This window comes from Oncorhynchus gorbuscha, linkage group LG09 (genome assembly GCF_021184085.1).
Source record: "Oncorhynchus gorbuscha isolate QuinsamMale2020 ecotype Even-year linkage group LG09, OgorEven_v1.0, whole genome shotgun sequence".
Lineage (NCBI taxonomy): Eukaryota > Metazoa > Chordata > Actinopteri > Salmoniformes > Salmonidae > Oncorhynchus > Oncorhynchus gorbuscha.
In genome coordinates, this window is record NC_060181.1 from 44,515,936 (window position 1) to 44,536,784 (window position 20,849).

The window sequence follows — 20,849 nt, forward strand, 5'->3', positions numbered from 1 at the left end:
TGTCAATTAAGTTAGTATAGCGGAGTGACGACAATATTGCTGATCCATTCTCAGTTTTTTCCTATGGTGAAATCCCTGAACATTTATTTGAAATTTTTTAAAATTTGACTTAGTCAACAAAAAACTAATTCTTATTTACAATGACGGCCTACCCGGCCAATCCCGATGGGACTCCCAATCACTGCCAGATGTGATATGGCCTGGATTCGAACCAGGTACTGCAGTGATGCCTCTTGCACTGAGATGAAGTGTATTAGACCACTGTGCCACTCGGGAGCACCCTTCATTATTTATTTACTTATTTAGGCTTGCCATAACAAAGGGTTTGAATACTTATCAACATTTTACGTACACAATTCCACTTTGACATTATGGGTTATTGTGTGTAGGCCAGGGACATTTTAAATTCAGGTTGTTACACAACAAGTGTGGAAATAGTCAAGGGGTCTGAACACTTTCTGAAGGCAGTGTTGAAGCCCCTTTGGCAGGCAGTGCCTTCAGAAAGTGTTCAGACCCCTTGACTTTTTCCACATTTGTCAATCTACACAAAACACTCCATAATGACGAAGCAAAAACAAGTTTAGACATTTTTGCTAATTTATTCAAAATAAAAAACGGAAATATCACATTTACATAAGTATTCAGAACCTTTACTCAGTACTTTGTTGAAGCCCCTTTGGCAGCGATCACAGCCTTGAGTCTTCTTGGGTATGATGCTACCAGTATTTGGGGAGTTTCTCCCATTCTTCTCTGCAGATCCTCTCAAGCTCTGTCAGGTTAGATGGTGAGCATCACTGCACAGCTATTTTCAGGTCTCTCCAGAACTGTTCGATCGAATTCAAGTCCGGGCTCTGGCAGGGCCACTCAACACCATTTAGAGACTTGCTCCGAAGCCACTCCTCCGTTGTCCTGGCTGTGTGCTTAGGGTGATTGCCCTGTTGGAAGGTGAACCTTCGCCCCAGTCAAGGTCCTGAGCGCTCTGGAGCAAGTTTTCATCAAGGATTTCTCCGTTCATCATTCTGTCTATCCTGACAAGTCTCCCAGTCCCTGCCACTGAAAAACATCCTCACAGCATGATGCCGCCACCACCATGCTTCACAGTAGGGATGGTGCCAGGTTTCCTCCAGACGTGACACTTGGCATTCAGGCCAAATAGCTACATCTTGGTTTCATCAGACGAGAATGTCATTTGCCTTTTATTGAGGAGTGGCTTCTGTCTGCACACTCTACCACAAAGGCCTGATTAGTGGAGTGCTGTAGATCTGGTTGTCCTTCTGGAAAGTACTCCCATCTCCACAGAGGAACTCTGGAGCTCTGTCAGAGTGACCATCGGGTTCTTGGTCACCTCCCTGACCAAGGCCCTTCTCCCCCGATTGCTCAGTTTGACTGGGCAGCCAGCTCCAGGAGGAGTCTTGGTGGTTCCAAACTTCTTCCATTGATGGAGGCCACTGTGTTGTTGGGAACCTTCAATGCGGCAAACATTTTTGGTACCCTTCCCCAGATCTGTTCTTCCACACAATCCTGTCTCGGAACACTACGGACAATTCCTTCTACCTCATGGCTTGGTTTTTGCTCTGACATACACTGTCAACTGTGGGACCTTCCATAGACAGGTGTGCCTTTCCAAGTCCATTGTATTGAATTTACCACATGGACTCCAATCAAGTTTAAGAAACATCTTATGTACATAAGATATGTTTTTTATTTTGATTAAATTTGCAAAAAAATCTAAAAAGCTGTTTTCGATTTGTCATTATGGGGTATGGTGTGTAGATTGATGAGGAAATTTTTTAATTTAAACCATTTTACAATAAGGCTGTAACATAGGAAAATGTGGAAAAAGGGAAGGGGTTGAATTCTCTCTGAATGCACTTTATATAGTGCTACAGTTTATAATAATATAATAATAATAATAATAATATATGCCATTTAGCAGATGCTTTTATCCAAAGCGACTTACAGTCATGTGTGCATACATTCTACGTATGGGTGGTCCCGGGGATCGAACCCACTACCCTGGCGTTACAAGCGCCATGCTCTACCAACTGAGCTACAGAAGGACCACTTTATAGTACACCGTATAGGCCTAGGTCAGAAGTAATGCACTATAAAGGGAATGCGTGCCATTTGGGACACATATTGTGTGAATGCCAGGATACTCCAGTCCAGTACATAAAGATATCCTATGAGGTGAAGCTATCGAGCAGAAGATGAAGGCATATTCACTGAGAGGGAAAGTATTACACACACTGATAGTCTAGACTTGGCATTACATTAACATCAGCTCAGTGAGATTTTAAATGAGAATGCACATTGCTTATCCATATTCTATTGCACTGCAAAGAGGGATGTAGCATATGGCACAAGATACGAGGCATATGGTAAGTATGTGTATTTGTGGAGAAAAATGGTCTCAAAACAAAAGGGATAGGGCAGAGATAATGAATGGAGTGGAATGAGAATAGCAATTGGGTTAAGATGATAGCTAGGCTACTAAGCAGACCTTGCAGAGTAACGGTTGTCGTTTGTAAAGTAAACACTATCACACACATTGGAAAACACACGGACACACACGGACACACTTTATATCCACTTTATGCCCCCCCCCCCCCCCAAGTGGACACTTCAATAGATTAGCCCTGACACTCAGAGAGGAGGTTAAGGTGATGTGTACACAGAAGCTGACACTGGCCTGGGTGTGGGATGTATTAATGCTGACAAGGTTAGAGAAGTAGGGAGAGCTTTCAGCACAGGGCTTTGATCAAAGGACTGCAGGGGAGAGAGGCTACTGGAGTAAAAATAACACAGAATGTCACTATCAGAGAGAGAATCAACTATCAGAGCGATGGGGAGAGGAGAGAGGGGGCAAGAGAGGAGTGAGCGAGAGAGAAAGAGAGAGAGAAAGAGAGAGAGATAGAGAGGGAAGTTGAAGAGAGGCAGAGAGAGAGAGGGAGAGAACGAGAGAGAGGAGAGTGGCTGAGAAAGGGGGAAAGCATCAGAGGGAGAGATCACATCAGGATAGAAGAGAGGTTTTACCTATCAAACGCTATTAGAGCACTGAGACCCAGAATAACACTGTACATTACTACCAATGCCCTGGAACACAGAATAACATCATACAACCCTGGAACACAGTGAGATAGAAATAACCTCACTATAAGAACACTGGGAAATCACTGTCAAAACATGTAGCCTCAGGTCTCCAGTGTCAACTGTGTGTGTGCGTGTGTGTATGTGACTGAGTGTGTGTATACGAGAGAGAGAGAGAGAGAGAGAGAGAGAGAGAGAGAGAGAGAGAGAGAGAGAGAGAGAGAGAGAGAGAGAGAGAGAGAGAGAGAGAGAGAGAGAGAGAGAGAGAGAGAGAGAGAGCGAGACCCACCCGTGGAGCAGCAGACGTAGACTCTCAGTCTCAGGCAGCTGTGGCCGTGGTGATGGGTGGGCGTGGCTTCAACAGAACACATATACAGGTCAGCCATGTGCCATCTAAAGGCCAGTCTATGAACTAACATGGCCTTGGCTTTCTTGGCACAATATGGTTTTGTCCCATATGGCACAATATTCACTACATACTGCACTATTTTGACATATATGCCTTTGACAAAAAAAAGTGTAGTACATAGGGAATAGGGTGCCAAATGGGATGCAACCAAAGTGAAATGTTCATTATAGTTTATTACAGCAGTTTAACAGTTACTGTATAGTGGTATGTTTATTCACAAAGAACAAAGTATATTTAGGAATGTGGTGTAAGAGTTAAATGACCTAAAGTAGTTTAATGACTCACAAATTGAATGCTGTAATAGTCCAACTCTAACTTACTAAGGTATGTGGGTGAGTGCTACACATTGCTAATGGCTGAAGCGAATTTCCACTTACGACGTAAAGTACCTGCACTTGGGAAAGCGCTATATAGATAGCCCATGCAACCTATTGTCATTACTCGACTATGACACTATGTAGAGAACGAGTATCTCAGCTCCTTACTCATCATTACATCATTATTATACACTACCGGTCCAAACTTTTAGAACACCTACTAAATCAAGGGTTTTCCTTTCTTTTTACTATTTTCTACAAGACATCAAATATATGAAATAACACATATGGAATCATGTAGTCAAAAGTGTTAAAAATTTAAATACATTTTATATTAATCAAAGTAGCCACTATTTGCCTTGATGACAGCTTTGCACAATCTTGGCATTCCCTCAACCAGCTTCACCTGGAATGCTTTTCAAACAGTCTTGAAGGAGTTTCCACATATGCTGAGCACTTGTTGGCTGCTCTTCTTTCATTCTGCGGTCCGACTCATCCCAAACCATCTCATTTTGGTTGAGGTCGGGGGATTGTGGAGGCCAGGTCATCTGATGCAGTCTAGGATACTGCATCTCAGTGCAAGAGGCGTCAATACAGTCCCTGATTCGTATCCAGGCTGTATCACATGATACAGTGATTTGGAGTCCTATAGGGCGGCGCATAATTGGCTCAGCGTCGTCTGGGTTTGGCCGGGGTAGGTCATCATTGTAAATAATAATTTGTTCTAAACTGACTTGCCTAGTAAAACAAAGGTAAACATAATAATGCAGCACTCCATCACTCTCCTTGATAAATAGCCCTTCCACAGCCTGGAGGTGTAAGACCATAACATCTCCTGCTCCATGCAGAGATAATTCGTTCACCCACACCGCATCTCACAAAGACACAGCGGTTGGAACCAAAAATCTCAAATTTGGACTCCAGACCAAAGGACACATTTCCACCGGTCTAATGTGCATTGATCATGGTTCTTGGCCCAAGAAAGTCTCTTATTATTATTGGTGTCATTTAGTAGTGGTTTCTTTGCAGCAATTTGACCGTGAAGGCCTGATTCACACAGTCTCCTCTGAACAGTTGATGTTGAGATGTCTGATACTTGAAGTCCGTGAAGAATTTATTTGGGCTGCAATTTTTGAGGTTGGTAACTCGAATGAACTTATCCTCTGCAGCAGAGGTAACTCTTGGTCTTCCATTCCCGTGGGAGTCCTCATGAGAGCCAGTTTCATCAAAGCACTTGATGGTTTTTGCGACTGCACTTGAAGAAACTTTCAAAGGTCTTGAAATGTTCCATATTGACTGACCTTCATGTCTTACAGTAATGATGGACTGTTGTTTCCCTTTGCTTATTTGAGCTGTTCTTGCCATAATATGGACTTGGTCTTTTACCAAATAGGGCTATCTTCTGTATACCACTCCTACCTTGTCACAACACAACTGATTAGCTCAAATGCTTTAAGGAAAGAAATTCCACAAATGAACTTTTAACCTCTCTAGGCTAGGGGGCGGTATTTTCACGTCCGGATGAATTTTCACGTCCGTCACTCTCTTTCCTATGTGGATCTTGATTTCTAAGGTACTTGCTTGCAGTTCCTATAGCTTCCACTGGATGTCAACAGTCTTTAGAAATTGGTTGATGTTTTTCCTTTGAGAAAATGAAGAAGTAGGGCTGTTCAGAACGAGGGTCGAGTCGACCTGAAAGCTCGCTCCACTTTGTTTTTATCTGCTATTGAACACAGTTTATCCCGTCTTAAATTTTATTGATTATTTACGTTAAATAATACCTAAAGTTGGATTAGGAAAGTTGTTTGAAATGTTTGGACAAAGATTACAGGTAACTTATTATTACATATTTTGGAGTCATGTTGCGCGAGTTGGAACTGGAATTTTTCTGGATCAAACGCACCAAATAAATGGACATAATCGCATAATTTGCTTTCGCTGTAAAGCCTTTTTGAAATCTGACACCGTGGCTGGATTAACAAGAAGTTTAGCCTTATTTTGATATATTGCATGTGTATTTTCAAGAATGTTAAATATTTACAATTCTGTAGTTTGAATTTGGCGCCCTGCACTTTCACTGGATGTTGGTCAGGTGGGACGGTAGCGTCCTATCTAGCCTAGAGAGGTTAAGAAGGCACACCTGTTAATTGAAATGCATTCCAGGTGACCACCTCATGAAGCAGGTTGAGAGTGTGCAAAGCTGTCATCAAGGCATTGGGTGGCAATTTGATGAACACTTTTTTGTTTACTACATGATTCCATATGTGTTATTTCATAGTTTGTCTTCACTAATATTCTGCAATGTAAAAATAAAGAATGAATGAGTAGGTGTTCTAAATCTTTTGACCGGTAGTGGACTATATACACTTAGAATAGAAATATTCCACTCACATATGTAGTAGTACTCATGACCCACATTGAACTCGTAGCCCAGGGAGAAGGCACTGTAGCGCTGGAACTTCTCAGAGAACTTGATGGGTGCGTGGGGCGCGTGCGGCCGGTTGCACTCCCAGCGCTTGAAGCCCATCTGGGGGTCGCAGGTGCGGTAGCCGCGGTAGCTGACCATGTAGAGGACGTACTGCTCGGCCACAGTGCGCTCCAGTGTCCCCCGCTGGCTGGCGGCGGTAGTGTTGTAGTGTGGGCAGTAGATGTCCAGGTAGTCGTTCACCGCCACCTGCACCGTGTAGCCCTCTCTCCGTAAACTGGCGAGAGAGGTTGGAGAGGAAGAAGAGAAAGGTGTAGGGAGATGAAGGAAGAAGAAAAAAAGAAAAGAAAAGAGAAGAAAAAAATACAACGATGAGTAACAGCATAGTATAAAACTCTTATCAGGGAGGGACTACTTTACCTGTGCATACAAATAGTAATGTTCTCACTCTATTCCCAGTCCCAAAACCAACCAGGGTTGCTGCAGAAAATAATACCCAATCCTTCAAGCCTACTGTTATTCCCATGAGCATGACATAGTCTAGGTCAGTGAGGCGGAAGGAGATCATGCCATTGTAGACATGTAGCTCTTCTACCACAGGGAGGAGGGATACCCTAACATGTGAAGGGTCCCATGCACCCAAGGCGACCGAACACAGTGTACCAGTGTGTTAGAAGGTTCCGAAGGTCAGTCTAGGGTTGGGACATGTGAAGTGTGTGTGCGTGCGTGTGTATACAGTCAACGCTTTAGCCTTAGGTGAGGAAATGAGGTGACATGATTTAACATCCTACCCAATAACATGGCAGTTAACAATACAATGTACAGTTGAAGGCAGTTAACCCACTGTTCCTAGGCCGTCATTGAAAATAAGAAATTGTTCTTAACTGATTTGCCTAGTTAAATGAAGGTAAAATAAAATAAAATAAATTAAAAAGTTGGAAGTTTACATACTCTTAGGTTGGATTCATTAAAACTCGTATTTTCAACCACTCCACAAATGTCCTGTTAATTAACAAACTATAGTTTTGGCAAGTCGGTTAGGACATTACTGTCATGTTTTGTCATATATTGTCATGTCTTGTCCTTGTGCTTCCCCTTCTGTTCGTTTCCCCCTGCTGGTCTTATTAGGTTCTTGTTCCGTCGTGTTTTTGCCTTCTTCAGATGCTGCGTGTGAGCAGGTGTCTATGTCAGCTACGGCCTGTGCCTTCCCGAAGCGACCTGCAGTCTGTGGTCGCGTCTCCAGTCGTTCCTCTCTACTGACGAGAGGATTTCAGTTTTCCTGTTTGTATTTTCCTGAGATAATTTCCCGGATTATCGTTTTTGTTAAAGCCTGGAATAAAGACTCTGTTTCTGTTAAGTCGCTTTTGGGTCCTCATTCACCAGCATAACAGAATGATCCGACCAAGAATGGACCCAGCGACTACGGATTCTCTCTACTCTACTGTCGAGTTCCAGGGAGCGATGCTCGGCAGACACGAGCAGGAATTGTCTGCTGCTCGTCATGCCGTTGAGACCCTGGCCGCTCAGGTCTCCGACCTCTCAGGACAGTTTCAGAGTCTTCGTCTCGTGCCACCAGCTACTTCCTGGTCTTCCGAGTCTCCGGAACCTAGGGTTAATAACCCACCATGTTACTCTGGGCAGCCCACTGAGTGCCGCTCCTTTCTCACCCAGTGTGATATTGTGTTCTCTCTCCAGCCCAACACATACTCAAGAGAGAGAGCTCGGATCGCCTACGTCATATCACTCCTTACTGGTCGGGCTCGGGAGTGGGGCACAGCTATCTGGGAGGCAAGGGCTGAGTGTACTAACAATTATCTGAACTTTAAAGAGGAGATGATACGGGTTTTTGATCGTTCTGTTTTTGGGAAAGAAGCTTCCTGGTCCCTGTCTTCCCTATGTCAAGGTAATCGATCCATAACGGATTACTCTATAGAGTTTCGCACTCTTGCTGCCTCCAGTAACTGGAACGAGCAGGCGTTGCTCGCTCTTTTTTTTGGAGGGACTCCACGCTAAGGTTAAGGATGAGATTCTCTCCCGGGAGGTTCCATCCAGCGTGGATTCTTTGATTGAACTCGCTATTCGCATTGAACGACGGGTAGATCTTCGTCACCGAGCTCATAGAAGAGAGCTCGCGTTAACTGTGTCCCCCTCTCCCCGACACTACCATCTTTCCCCACTGACTCAGGTGTTGAGCCCATGCAGCTGGGGGTATTCGCATCTCGACTAAGGAGAGGGAACGGAGAATCACCAACCGCCTCTGTCTCTATTGCGGTTCCGCTGGTCATTTTGTCATTTCATGTCCAGTTAAAGGCCAGAGCTCATCAGTAAGCGGAGGGCGACTGATAAGCGCTACTAAACTGTCCTCTCCGTCAAGTACCTGTACTACCTTGCCGGTCCATCTACGCTGGACCGGATCGGCAGCTTCCTGCAGTGCATTAATAGACTCTGGGGCGGAGGGCTGTTTTATGGACGAAGCCTGGGCTCGGGAACATGACATTCCTCTCAGACAGTTAGGGGAGCCCACGGTCATGTTCGCATTGGATGGTAGTCCTCTCCCCAGTATATTATGTGAAACACTACCTTTAATCCTCACAGTATCTGGTAACCATAGTGAGACCATTTCTTTTTTGATTTTTTGTTCACCTTTTACACCTGTTGTTTTGGGTCATCCCTGGCTAGTGTGTCATAATCCTTCTTTTGATTGGTCTAGTAATTCTATCCTTTCCTGGAACGTTTCTTGTCATGTGAAATGTTTAATGTCTGCTATTCCTCCTGTTTCTTCTGCTCCCTCTTCACAGGAGGAACCTGGTGATTTGACAGGAGTGCCGGAGGAATATCATAATCTGCCCTAGATAGCCCTAGATTCCCTCTTCATCGTCTCCCGTTACGGTCCTGAGGAGAGGAGTTGGGTTCTTTCTCGGGACGTGCTGGACCGTTTGTTGATCTATGATTTCCTCCATTGCCGCCAGGGTTCCTCCTCGAGTGCGCCAGGAGGCGCTCGGTGAGTGGGGGGGTACTGTCATGTTTTGTCATATATTGTCATGTCTTGTCCTTGTGCTTCCCCTTCTGTTCGTTTCCCCCTGCTGGTCTTATTAGGTTCTTTCCCTCTTTCTATCCCTCTCTCTCCCCCTCCCTCTCTCCCTCTCTCTCTATCGTTCCGTTCCTGCTCCCAGCTGTTCCTCATTCTCCTAACTACCTCATTTACTCTTTCACACCTGTCCCCTATTTTGCCCTCTGATTAGAGTCCCTATTTCTCCCTCTGTTTTCCGCTTCTGTCCTTGTCGGATCATTGTTTGATGTTTGCTGTGCTGTGTTCTTGTTCCGTCGTGTTTTTGCCTTCTTCAGATGCTGCGTGTGAGCAGGTGTCTATGTCAGCTACGGCCTGTGCCTTCCCGAAGCGACCTGCAGTCTGTGGTCGCGTCTCCAGTCGTTCCTCTCTACTGACGAGAGGATTTCAGTTTTCCTGTTTGTATTTTCCTGAGATAATTTCCCGGATTATCGTTTTTGTTAAAGACTGGAATAAAGACTCTGTTTCTGTTAAGTCGCTTTTGGGTCCTCATTCACCAGCATAACAATTACTTTGTGCATGACACAAGAAATGTTTCCAACAATTGTTTACAGACAGATTATTTCACTTATAATTCACTGTATCACAATTCCAGTGGGTCAGAAGTTTACATACACTAAGTTGACTGTGTCATTAAACAGCTTGGAACATTTCAGAAAATGATGTCATAAGGGTACCATGTTCATCTGTACAAACAATAGTACGTAAGTATAAACACCATGGGACCAAGCAGCTGTCATACCGCTCAGGAAGGAGACGCGTTCTGTCTCCTAGAGATGAACGTACTTTGGTGCGGAAAGTGCAAATCAATCCCAGAACAACAGCAAAGGACCTTGTGAAGATGCTGGAGGAAACAGGTACAAAAGTATCTATATCCACAGTAAAACGAGTCCTAAATCGACATAACCTGAAAGGCCGCTCAGCAAGGAAGAAGCCACTGCTCCAAAACCGCCGTTAAAAAGCCAGACTATGGTTTGCAACTGCACATGGGGACAAAGATCATACATTTTGGAGAAATGTCCTCTGGTATAATGAAACAAAAATAGAACTGTTTGGCCATAATGACCAATGTTATGTTTGGAGGAAATAGGGGGAGGCCAGCAAGCCGAAGACCACCCATCCCAACTGTGAAGCACGGGGGTGGCAGCACAATGTTGTGTGTGTGTGTGTGTGGGGGGGTGCTTTGCTGCAGGAGGGACTGGTGCACTTCACAAAGTAGATGGCATGATGAGGAAGGGAAATTATGTGGATATATTGAAACAACTTCTCAAGACAAGGTATTGGAGTGGCCATCACAAAGCCCTGACCTCAATCCTATAGAAAATTAGTTGGCAGAACTGAAAAAGCGTGTGCAGGCAAGGAGGCCTATAAACCTGACTCAGTTACACCAGCTCTGTCAGGAGCAATGGGCCAAAATTCACTCAGCTTATGCTTGGGAAGCTTGTGAAAGGCTACCCGAAACGTTTGACCCAAGTTAAACAATTTAAAGGCAATGCTACCAAATACTAATTGATTGTATGTGAACTTCTGACCCACTAGGAATGTGATGAAATAAATAAAAGCTGAAAGAAATCGTTCTCTCTGCTATTATTCTGGTATTTCACATTCTTAAAATAAAGTTGTGATCCTAACTGACCAAAGACAGGGAATTGTTACTGGGATTAAATGTCAGGAATTGTGAAAAACTGAGTTTAAATGTAGTTGGCTAAGGTGTATGTAAACTTCCGACTTCAACTGTACACTCATTATCATAATTGTACAAAGTATTATTATACAAACTTATTATGCTTATATTGAAGGGATGGAAAGGACAATCGATGAGATGTGAGATATTATTATTATTATATCCTTAGCTGTGTCAGGATAAATGGCAGGGGAAATCTGCAACAACATGAGCGGTATTTACTACTATGTAACATTAGGCGGCAGTATTGTGTTGCATTCAGCCCTAGGGTTTCCTCTCTCACCCTCTTCTTTCTCGCACTCTTTCTCTCAATTACAATCTCTCTCTCTCTCACACACACACACACACACACACACACACACACACACACACACACACACACACACACACACACACACACACACACACACACACACACACACACACACACACACACACACACACACACACACACACACACACACACACACACACACACACACACACACACACACACACACACACACAGACAGACAGAAAATGAGCAAACGCACACATGAGTGAACAGTCACACACATGCACACACACACAGACACAATACTAGGTCAGGTCTCAAGGGAGATTATTATTCAATTACAAAATGAGGATCACCTCGCTCTCTCTCTTCCTCCCTCTCATTATAGTGTAGTAACATTTCTCCTTTTCTGGGTATTTTTCTCTACCACAATCGATACCTCTGTCTTTTCCCTTCTCTTTGTTTGCATTACACATATGCATTGAGAGAAGAATATCATATCCCTTAACCACTGTTCTTTCCTTGGCATCAATCTTATCTCATCGCTCGTACCCCACTCCTCTCTCAGATGTTGGATGACAGATTTTTGTCTCGCAGTGTTGTAAAAAGAAACACAGCCATGCTTCAAAGGGACTATATTTAGAGAGAGTGGGAGAGACGGGAGGGAAGAAAACGAGAGAGGGGAAAGAGAGAGAAAGCGGGAATGAGATGGAGAGGGGGGGGAGAAGAGAGAGGAGACTAGAGTAAGAGATAGTAAAAGAGGGAAAGGAAGAGGAATGATGGAGAATGTGATGACGGGGAAGCTTGGATGCAAATGGGGTATAAATACATAGGGAAAGGAGCTTCTGTCATTGAGAGAGTAGGCAGAAAGGAATGAGTGAGTGGGTGTGTATATCATGTGTGCATGTGGGTGTGTGTGAGTGAGTGTTGAACACCGAGGCTGTAGAAGCACACTACGCATAACACATAACACAAGGACAGAATGTTAGATCACAGTTCTGTCATAAAGGCACAGAAAGAGTCAGAGGAGGGAAGAGGATGCTTTGTAGGTGGGTTGAATCACAGGCTTATATACAAAACAAAAATATGAATGCAACAATTGTATTGATTTTACTGAGTAACAGTTCATATGAGGATATCAGTCAATTGAAACAAATTCATTAGGCCCTGATTTCACATGACTGGGAATACAGATATGCATCTGTTGGTCACAGATGGGCCTCAAGTGGGCCTCAAGATCTCGTCACGGTATTTTTATTCATTCAAATTTCAATCGATAAAATGCAATTGTGTTTGTTTTCCGTAGTGTATGCCTGCCCATACCATAACCCCACCGCTCACCCACTCAATGCCATGGATTATCTTGCCAATGCTCACTAACAGGGATATAAACAAATTTGTGCACAACATTTGAGAGAAATAATCTTTATGTGCATATGGAACATTTCTGGGGATATTTTATTTCAGCTCATGAAACAAGGACGGGTGGGGAGAAGGGAGGAAGCGGAGGAGGGTTAGTGGGGGAATCTAAGCAGGACAAAGAGAGGAAAACACAGTGAATGATGACAAACACGTGAATAAAATGGAGAGTAAGTGAGGCAGAGGGAGAGACAGAGATGTAGTGCACCCCAGGGATACACGTAGATGTAGTAGTGCAGGGGGAAAAAAGAGTGATGGAGCCTTTCTTTCTCATCCTGTCTCACTCTCTCTCTCTCCCCGCTGTGCATTGTATCTGTGTCGTTTCTGCTGTATCATCATCATTTTCCTATGAGTGTGAAAGCACTTCTCGTTAGTACAGCCGGCAGAAGCTGGTGAAGACAGCCTAGCAAGGGGGGAGCGAGGGAGAGAGGGGAGTGACAAAGACAAAGATAGCACCACTGTACCTTGCACCACTAAAACAAGTATGTTGAGAATACATCCGCTATCAATAAATAACAAAGATACTGTAAAAGAAAGAGACCACAGTGGACAGAAACTAGCGATCTGTTCTGCAGTGGAAGATCTAAACAAAATCCAATTTCCAACCAAACCAACCTCTATTGTGAACGAGCATAAACAAAATGTCCATTACCATTACATCACAGACAATAATACTGTTAGAGTAACAGCATTGACTGTTAGTAATAGTAGATCTACATGCTGTTTACATGCAGGCTGCTGTCTGACCATCATATCCAACCAAACCTCTCCATTGTGGATGAGTATAAACAATATGGTCGTTACCTTTACATCACTGTCAATACTATCACAGTTAAAGCATTGACTGTTAGTAATAGTAGATCACCAGACCTACACGCTGTTCACATGCACGCTGCTGTCTGACCTAGCGTGACGACTCACACTAAAATTATTCCGTTGCTCTATCAGTCACTTCATACTTTAGTCTGAGATTGCCATCGCACACATAAAATGGTCAATACCGTTACATGATTCATTATGTTACATAGTTCATTATAGTTACATTCATGTCCCTGCTGTTACAGTAACAGCATTGACTGTTAGTATTAGTAGTGTTAGTGTTGATCCCATGTTTCATGAGCTGAAATAAAAGATCCAAGAAATGAAAGAGATGTCCCACAAAAAAGCTTATTTCTCTTAAATGTTGTGCACAAATTTGTTTACATCCCTGTTAGTGAGCTTTTCTCCTTTGCCAAGATAATCAATACACCTGACAGGTGTGGCATATAAGGAAGCTGATTAAACAGCATGACCATTACACAGGTGCACCTTGTGTTGGGGACAATAAAAGGCCACTTTAAAATGTTCAGTTTTGTCACACAACACAATGCCATACATGTCTCAAGTTGAGGGAGTGTGCAGTTGACATGCTGCCTGCAGGAATGTCAACCAGAGCTGTTGCCAGAGAATTTAATGTTAATTTCTCTACCATAAGCCGCAGCCAATATCATTTTAGAGAATTTGGCAGTACGTCCATACCATTCCTGCCAAACTATAATCAAAGAACAGAACAGGACCATGTTTTGGTGTGGTTTGCATTCATCAGTGAGCAAATGTTGCAAGATATTTAAGAAAATGAAGATAATATTATAAGTCCAAACGGCCTCACAACCGCTGACCATGTCTAACCGTGCAAGTGCAGGACCTCCACATCCGGCTTCTTCACCTGCGGGATCGTCTGAGACCAGCCACCAGGACAGCTGATGAAGCTCAGTAGTATTTCTGTCTGTAATAAATGCCTTTTGTGGGGAAAAACTCATTCTGATTGGCTGGGCTTATGCCCTCCCAGGCCCACCCATGGCTGCGCCCCTTCCCAGTCTTGTGATATCCATAGATTAGGGCCTAATGAATTTATTTCAATTGACTGATTTTATTATATAAACTGTAACTCAGTAAAATCATAAAAATTGGTGCATGTTGCATTTCTATTTTTGTTCTGTATACATGCCATTCACATTCAGGTTGGTTTCTTAGTCTGACCATCAAACAACCTTCATTCAATCCCAATACAAACATCATTACATCTTCAATCATCTCCCTCAAGGTCACCATTAAGGATTTACAGTTGAAACACAGGTGCAATCATGGAATAAATGTACCAGTAACATAGTGATGCACAATCAGTTTCTTCCTCTGATTTCTCCAATCGTCGAACTAATAAAAGACCGACAGGCTCCTCTAGCTGCGGGACGAGACAGGGACAGGCTCTGCTGCTTTTCCCCGTACCTTTGCACCAAAAGTCATTACATCGTCTCCAAGTAAAAGTACACATAGTCTCCAGCAAATCCTCCCTCCACTGATTGGGTTAGCCTCGTAATTAGCACACGGTTTACTGTGTTCCGATCCAAAATGGAGGCTGAAAATAAATGCTGATGCGTGGGGGAAAAAAAGAGCTAGATGCTACAGCCTTTCAGGTCTGAGATTGGCCCTGGATCTGACTGGAGTATACTGTAGTGATGATTCAGAGATGACTCAGAATAGTGGGACGGGTGCTGCTCTACACATTACACACACTACACACCACCAGTCTCTGTAATTCAGTCTGACTGCACACATTAGGGAAACAGGTCCCCATAATGGAGCCAGGTCTGGCTGCAGATTGGAGCAACTAAATGAATACCGTCCGATGACTGTAGTGATTCCAACATGTGACAGTCACTATCTCAGGCAAAACAGCCAATAGAGGGAGTAGGTGGAAACTGTCCGCTCTCTGATTGGTGGAGAGCTGATAGTGAAAGACCACCAAGTGATGTCACACAACAACAAATAAATACCAGACTTTGAAGTACATTTAGAGTGTACTTTAGAAGTACAGAACTACTAGCCTATAATAACTTATGTTCTATCAACAGAGGTATGAAAGGAGAGTGTGCCAGCATCCCAAATGGCACCCTATTCACTATTTTGTGTACTACTTTTGACCAGGGCCCGATTTCCCAAAAGCATCTTAAGGCTAAGTTCATCACTATTGGATCCTATGTTCTAACAATGAACTTAGCCTTAAGATGCCTTTGGGAAACCGGGCTCTGGTCAAAAGTAGTGCACTGTAAGGAATGGGGAGCCATTTGGGACACAGCCCCATCTCTGAAGGTGAGTCTCTAATTGTGAGTGGATATTAAAAGGCCTCGGTCTCACCTTTACTCATTCTCAAAGTACCTCCTGATGAAATCCAGATCTCATTCTCCCTCTCTCTTTCTTCATCTAATACCTCATTCTCTCAGAAGAGCTGTATTGATACCAATACAAAAAGCTGTGGTGCGGATGAGCCTCGCTCTGCTCGCTCTCTGAGAGCGCACAGTAAATGGGTTCTGTCAGAGAATGGAGACTCTCATCACAGTGCATTCTCCACAGTGCCCATCTCAGTGGGAATGTCAGGCACATGTGTAGCGGCTAAGGCATACGAGAACACAGTGCTTATCTTGTAGACATTCCTCCTCTCAGGCTACAGGCCACATTGATGAGACAACGGTGTAGAAGAGCCAAGGGGTAAGAGGACTCCCGGAGGAGGTATGTGGACACAAATGCACGCATAGACACGTGCGCACAATAGGACACACAGACGCACTCTAGCAGCACTAACGCATGCAAACACACACACAAATATATTTTTGAATCCACAAATCACATTACACTCGAGAAGGATTCCAACATTTCTAAGGACACGGATATTTGGACACTTATGGATATAGATAGCACCTCCTTCTCCACAGAGCAAGGCTGCCCATGACTGCTGACACGGAGCATTACCTCGTTAGCTGCTTTGCCTCGGTCTTATGCAGGACTGAAATCTGAAGACCATGTACTCTCAGCCTATGTAGATGGCCGAGACTCCTGAATATCAGCACCACAAGCTTGCACTTTCTAACTTTCTAAGGCTGTTCAGGCGTGACACTGAGGGGCTGGTATTACAGTAACAGTAACCTGCTCCATGTAAGACTGAAAAGAGCAACTCACTTCCAAAATGAGCACCTCCCTCTGGCGTCCCCCCTCAACAATAATATCTGCCATAGTTGGTATACAAGAAAACACATCATCGTCAACATCGAACCAGCCTCCAATGACAATAGAATGTTTGTGAATGTGTGCTGTCGGTGAGGCTACCGGTCTCACCTCAGTACCTATCAAGTCGACAAGGCAGTCATGGCTAGCTATGTACAGGTCTTGTACGAACGGCAACCATTAACAACATGTGTAACAGACTCCATTGCATTTGACTTGTGTAAGACACACACACACACACACACACACACACACACACACACACACACACACACACACACACACACACACACACACACACACACACACACACACACACACACACACACACACACACACACACACACACACACACACACACACACACACACACACACACACACACACACAGTCAACAGACAAACACATACATAGAAGAACAAAGATTGCCAGCGAACAGCCCGAGGAATAAAAAAGTAAACCCAGGAAGAAATACACTGAAGCCATAAGACAACAGAGCCATACCTACTTCTAAGTTTTCAAAAAGCAGTGTCTGAGCTTTGAAGTGTGGGGTGTGAGAGCCTCAGCAGCTCTCATAGGAAGTCTGCTACAGTGGGGTGTTAGCTTTCACAAACCTAACTCTTTAAGCCTCTCCTTTGGGTTCGCACAGAGAGCGAGACAGAGGATGGAGAGGGAGAATGATGAGAGAGAGTATGAGAGAGCAAGAGAAAGGGAAAGAGGAAGAGAGAGTGAGAGAGAGGGATAGAACGGAAGAGAGGAAATTGGAGAGAAGTAGAAAGGGAGAGAGAGAGAGAGAGAGAGAGCGAGAGAAAGGAGAAAAGAATGCTACTCATATTGTCTGGGCCTTCAACAGTGCCAGCCTCAGCAAGCCCAATAGAGTACGGCGAACTTTATGTCTGATTTATGATTTATGCAAACGTACACACACACACAGCTCCATTTTGTTTATTATTTGTCCTGAAACTCCCCAGTCCTTAATTTACAAGCATACCCATAACATGATGCAGCCACCACGATGCTTCAGAATATGCAGATTGGTACTCAGTAATGTGTTGTATTGGATTTGACCCAAACATAACATTTTGTATTCAGGAAATAAAGTTAATTTCTTCGCAATATTACTTTAGTGCCTTGTCACAAACAGGATGAATGTTTTGGAATATTTGTATTCTGTATAGGCTTCCTTCTTTTCACTCTGTCAATTAGGTTAGTATTGTGGAGTAACTACAATGTTTTTGATCCATCCTCGGATTTAAACTCTGGAACTGTTTTAATGGTGAAATCCTGAGAGCGGTTTCCTTCCTCTCTGGCAACTGAGATAGGAGGGACGTCTGTATCTTTGTAATGACTGGGTGTATTGATACACCAATGTAATTAATAACTTCACCATGCTCAAAGGGATTTTCAATGTCTTATTTTGACCCATCTACCAATAGGTGCCCTTCTTTGCGAGGCAGTGGTTGAATCTGTGTTTGAAATTGACTGCTGGACTGAGGGCCCTTACAGATAATTGTACATGTGGGGTATAAAGATGAGGTAGTCATTCAAAAATCATGTTAAACACTATCACACCCTTTGCCATAACAAAGGGGTTGAATACTTATTGAATGAACACATTTCAGCTTTTCATTTTCTATTAACTTGCAGAATAAAAAACAAAACATAATTCCACTTTAACATTATGGGGTATTGTGTGTATGCCAGGGGTGTGAATACTTTCTGAAGGCACTGTATATATAAAATAATTACAACTTACACATATAGAAACAGCAGAAAAGAAAAACACTATGTATGCTCCAGAGAAGGCATCTTTCTGCCTGGAGCAGTACTGAGGACACTGGGGCAGTGCTGAGGAAAATTCAAGTATCGGCTAAATCTATATCCTGATATGAGTCGGTGCCATACAGGTTTAGCAAAAGCAGAGCGGCGGATGATGGACCATGTTTTACTTCCTAAATAATTGACTGGCACAATAACATTTGGTATCTCTCTTTGTTTATTCCATCTCTCGCTCTCTCAGGGCCATGACTTGGGCGGCAGGTACATAAGGACCTTAACTTAGAGAATACATACAGTCAAGGTATTCTCTGTGATAAATCATTAAAGTGAGTGAACCTATGTCAAGGTCTTTTTTTTAAACCTTTATTTAAGTAAGTTCCTTATTCTGACTGTCTATGTAATACCCAGACAAAGATGGTCTGCAAGTTTACTTAAGCTGCAGGATGACTATTTTTCTTCTAATATGGATTCAAGGTTCTTATGAATGGAAATAAGGGACCACAATGTAAATAAGTAATTTAATGTCATCCCTGACAAGTGTTAAAATGTGTGTGTTTTGACAAGACAATAACCAAAAATTTTAAATTGTCAAATCAAATCAATGAACAGTTCATTGGCTGGCTCGTCAAGGACCGCCAACTATATTGAGAAGACAAAGATGGGCATTAGCTGGAATTACATGGCAGAGGAAGTAAACTCAGCAAAAAAAGGCCCATTTTCAGGACCCTGTCTTTCAAAGAAATTCGTGAAAATCTAGATACCTTCACAGACATTCATTGTAAACTCTGTTTCCCATGCTTGTTCAATGAACCATAAACAATTAATGAACATGCACCTGTGGAACGGTCGTTAAGACACTAACAGCTTACAGACTGTGGGCAATTAAGGTCACAGTTATGAAAACGTAACACTAAAGAGGCCTTTCTACTGACTCTGAAAAACACCAAAAGAAAGATGCCCAGGGTCCCTGCTCATCTGCGTGAAAGTGCCTTAGGCATGCTGCAAGGAGGCATGAGGACTGCAGATGTGGCCAGCGCAATAAATAGCAATGTCCGTACTGTGAGACGCCTACGACAGCGCTTCTGGGATACAGGATGGACAAGTGATCGTCCTCGCAGTGGCAGACCACATGTAACAACACCTGCACAGGATCAGTACATCCGAACATCACACCTGCGGGACAGGTACAGGATGGCAACAACAACTGCCCGAGTTACACCAGGTACGTGCAATTCCTCCATCAGACTGTTCGCAATAGGCTGAGAGAGGCTGGACTGAGGGCTTGTAGGCTTGTTGTAAGGCAGGTCCTCACCAGACATCACCGGCACAAACCCAACGTCGCTGGACCAGACAGGGCTGGCAAAAGTGCTCTTCACTGAAAAGTCACGGTTTTGTCTCACCAGGGGTGATGGTTGGATTCGCGTTTATCGCTTATGGAATGAGCCTGAGGCCTGTACTCTGGAGCAGGATAAATTTGGAGGTGGAGGGTCCATCATGGTCTGGGGCGGTGTGTCACCGCATCATCGTACTGAGCTTGGTGTCATTGTAGGCAATCTCAATGCTGTGCGTTACAGGGAAGACATCCTCCTCCCTCATGTGGTACCCTTCCTGCAGGCTCATTCTGACATGACCCTCCAGCATGACAATGCAACCAGCCATACTGCTCGTTCGGTGTGTGATTTCCTGCAAGACAGGAATGTCAGTGTTCTGCCATGGCCAGTGATCCCATTGAGCACATCTGGGACCTGTTGCATCGGAGGGTTAGGGCTAGGGCCATTCCCCCCAGAAATGTCCGGGAACTTGCAGGTGCCTTGGTGAAAGAGTAGGGTAACATCTCACAGCAAGAACTGGCAAATCTGGCGCAGTCCATGAGGAGGAGATGCACTGCGGTACTTAATGCAGCTGATGGCCACACCAGACACTGACATTTACTTTTGATTTTAAACCCCCCTTTGTTCAGGGACACATTATTCAATTTCTGTTAGTCACGTCTCAGTTGTTGAATCTTGTTATGTTCATACAAATATTTACACATTAAGTTTGCTGAAAATAAACGCAGTTGACGTTTCTTTTTTTGCTGAGTTTGTGTGCTCAACCAAGTGCAGCATGATAATAAACAATCTCATACTTTCCAAATTCACAGAACCCACCATCATTGAAATCCCACTCCAGAACTGGTTGTTAGGTTCCCAACCTAGAAAACCAAAAAATGTCACTCAAACAGAAGGGTGAACTAACAAAGAGTCACTGACAACAACCAAAACAGGTGGGGTTATAGGAGGGGTTCCGAAATTAATGACCGGAAGCAAACCAAAAAGTCTAGCAAAACTAAAACAGGGAAAATCAG

At 43.7% G+C, this 20,849-nt stretch overlaps 1 protein-coding gene across 1 annotated transcript in view; it reads right to left on the minus strand.

Annotated features, from left to right (window-relative positions):
• LOC124043684 (ephrin-A3-like) overlaps nt 1-20,849 on the minus strand; it is a 105,168-nt gene that overhangs the window by 16,086 nt on the left and 68,233 nt on the right. The window contains exons 2-3 of the mRNA XM_046362523.1: nt 6,208-6,518; nt 3,380-3,445 (exon numbers count right to left, since the gene is read on the minus strand). Of these exons, the coding sequence (XP_046218479.1) occupies nt 3,380-3,445; nt 6,208-6,518 (377 nt within the window). The remainder of the gene's footprint in view (nt 1-3,379; nt 3,446-6,207; nt 6,519-20,849) is intronic.